Source organism: Blastomyces dermatitidis (assembly GCF_000003525.1).
Source record: "Blastomyces dermatitidis ER-3 genomic scaffold supercont1.12, whole genome shotgun sequence".
Classification (NCBI taxonomy): domain Eukaryota; kingdom Fungi; phylum Ascomycota; class Eurotiomycetes; order Onygenales; family Ajellomycetaceae; genus Blastomyces; species Blastomyces dermatitidis.
In genome coordinates this window covers 710,284-712,480 of record NW_025544785.1, presented here as the reverse complement: position 1 = coordinate 712,480, position 2,197 = coordinate 710,284, and the positions used below count along the sequence as shown (strand labels likewise).

The following is a 2,197-nucleotide window of genomic DNA, read 5'->3' as shown; positions in this document are numbered from 1 at the left end:
ATTGAAATATATAGAAGTATCTAAGCATTCTTTCAGCACTTTTGTATTTAATTCTGTAAATGTTGAAATTGCATGAGTTTCTTGTTAAGTTAATTGTTGAATTTTCTCATATTAAAGTTGTTAAGTTATATGCATATCAGCTATCTGTTACTGTTGTAATTTCAATATTACTCAGAGTCACTGTGATATCACTTCTATATTTGTATTCAAGAGTTCTCTTATATTATCATTAGATATGATTATATTGTTTGTTGAATGTATAATATCTATAGTATCTGAAGAAGTGTAATTATATGAATATCTCATACATTTGAGATGTCAGAACTCTTAAGTCTTTCACTGACATTCTCTTATAAGATTTTATTATGAGATCAGAGTGACTGATGAGTAAGCTTCTATCTGAGAACTCAGTATCTACTTTAACTAATTGTTTCTCTTTCTTACACATTGTTACACATTCAGATATCTTCTTAATGAATAATCATTTCTAATGAGAAGATGATGAATGTTTTTCAAGTGTAAGAGGCCTATACTGAATAGATCAGTATAATGTTTATAGGTCTTATTGTGGCGGGCTGCGCCCGATCAATCATATAGACTATTCCATTACACTTCATAGATTCTTCCATTCCCGATCGCTGATCTGTGGCTGCTACGAACACGCGTAGCGTACGCTCCGATTCTCAGCCATTCCTGATTACCAATTCTCAGCCGCTACAAACATGCGTAGCATATGCTCTGATTCTCAGCCATTTCTGATCACCGATTCTCAGCCACTATGAACACATGTATATTCTTCCCTCTCAAAGCTCCACCACATACACCACCACATACATGTATAAATATCCACCTTGATCACTGATTCTCATACTTTCTCTTTCTTTCCTTCTCTAACATTTTTATCTTTGTTATATAAGATCTATAATATTATATCAATCTATTCAGTGTATGCCTCTTACACTATAAAAACATTCATTATCTTCTTATTAGAAAATAATTATTCATGCATCATCTTCTCATCAGAAACAATTATTCATCAAGAGATATCCGGACGTGTAACAATGCATAAGAAATAGAGAAACAGTCACACAGTTAAGCAGACACTGAGTTCTCAGATAGAAGCTTGCTTGCCAGTTACTCTGACTCTGTAACAAGATCTTACAAAGAGAATAAAATCTTATAAGAGAATATCAGTGAAAGACCCGAGAGTCCTGACACTCAGATGTATGAGAATACGATTACACTTTCACAGATATCATACATCTGATGATCGATATAACCATGTCTAATGATAATATGAAACTCTTGAACATGAGCATAGACGCAGTGCCACAGTGGCTCCGAGCAATGTTGAAACTACAATCACAACAAGAAACTCATGCAATTTCAATATCTACAGAATTGAATACAAAAGCGCTGAAAGAACACTTAGATGCTTCTGCATATTTTAATGCTTCTGATCTCACTCTCTACTCATCATAAAGAATAGAAATGCTTGTGAAACTGAGTGTAAATGAAGATTTCATCAGTTCATTAATCAATCAAGATTGATATATCAATGAATAATTGAAGAATTATATAAAACAGAAGTTTCATTCATGAATGAAAGTATGTAAATCAGTGTTATGAACACCTGATAACATTATAAAATATCTTGATATTCTGTTTCAAGACACTGTCATGTAACAGAAAGTATTAGATTGATTACAGAGTATCTGACAGAGAAACACTTCTCTTATAACATTTATTTCTGACTTCAATATCAAGATTCTAGAAGTAGATGATTAATTTTAAAAGAATTAAATGAAGATTAGCATGCTCAAGAAGACATTGACTTTTAAACTCTTATAAGCTCTTATAAGCATAGATGAAGACCTAACTTATAAAGGCTTCTGCACACAGCTCTGAACATTGAATGACTGTCTTATCAAGCTCAAGAGTATACAGAACAGTGATAGAAGACATTACATCTCAGTTACTTATACATCTGCACTGAAGAATAATAATGCAGAGATTATGAACTGAATAGATTCAAATATCTATATATAAGCAAGAGTTTTCACTGTTTAAACAGGCTTCTGAGTTTCTGAGATCACTTCTGAAGAAATTACTGATTAATATTAATATGAAATGTGCATTAACTATAACTGATTAGAATATATTACTTTCAACTGCTGATCAATCTATATATTTTCAT

General features: G+C 31.9%; 1 protein-coding gene across 1 annotated transcript; it reads left to right on the top strand.

Annotated features, from left to right (window-relative positions):
* Positions 1-1,281: 1,281 nt before the first annotated feature.
* Positions 1,282-1,482, top strand: BDCG_17851 (uncharacterized protein; the record flags this gene model as incomplete). Its single annotated transcript, XM_045426898.1, has 1 exon — positions 1,282-1,482. One exon carries the CDS (start codon positions 1,282-1,284, stop codon positions 1,480-1,482), a length of 201 nt encoding a protein of 66 aa, XP_045282674.1.
* Between the last annotated feature and the right edge of the window lie 715 nt (positions 1,483-2,197).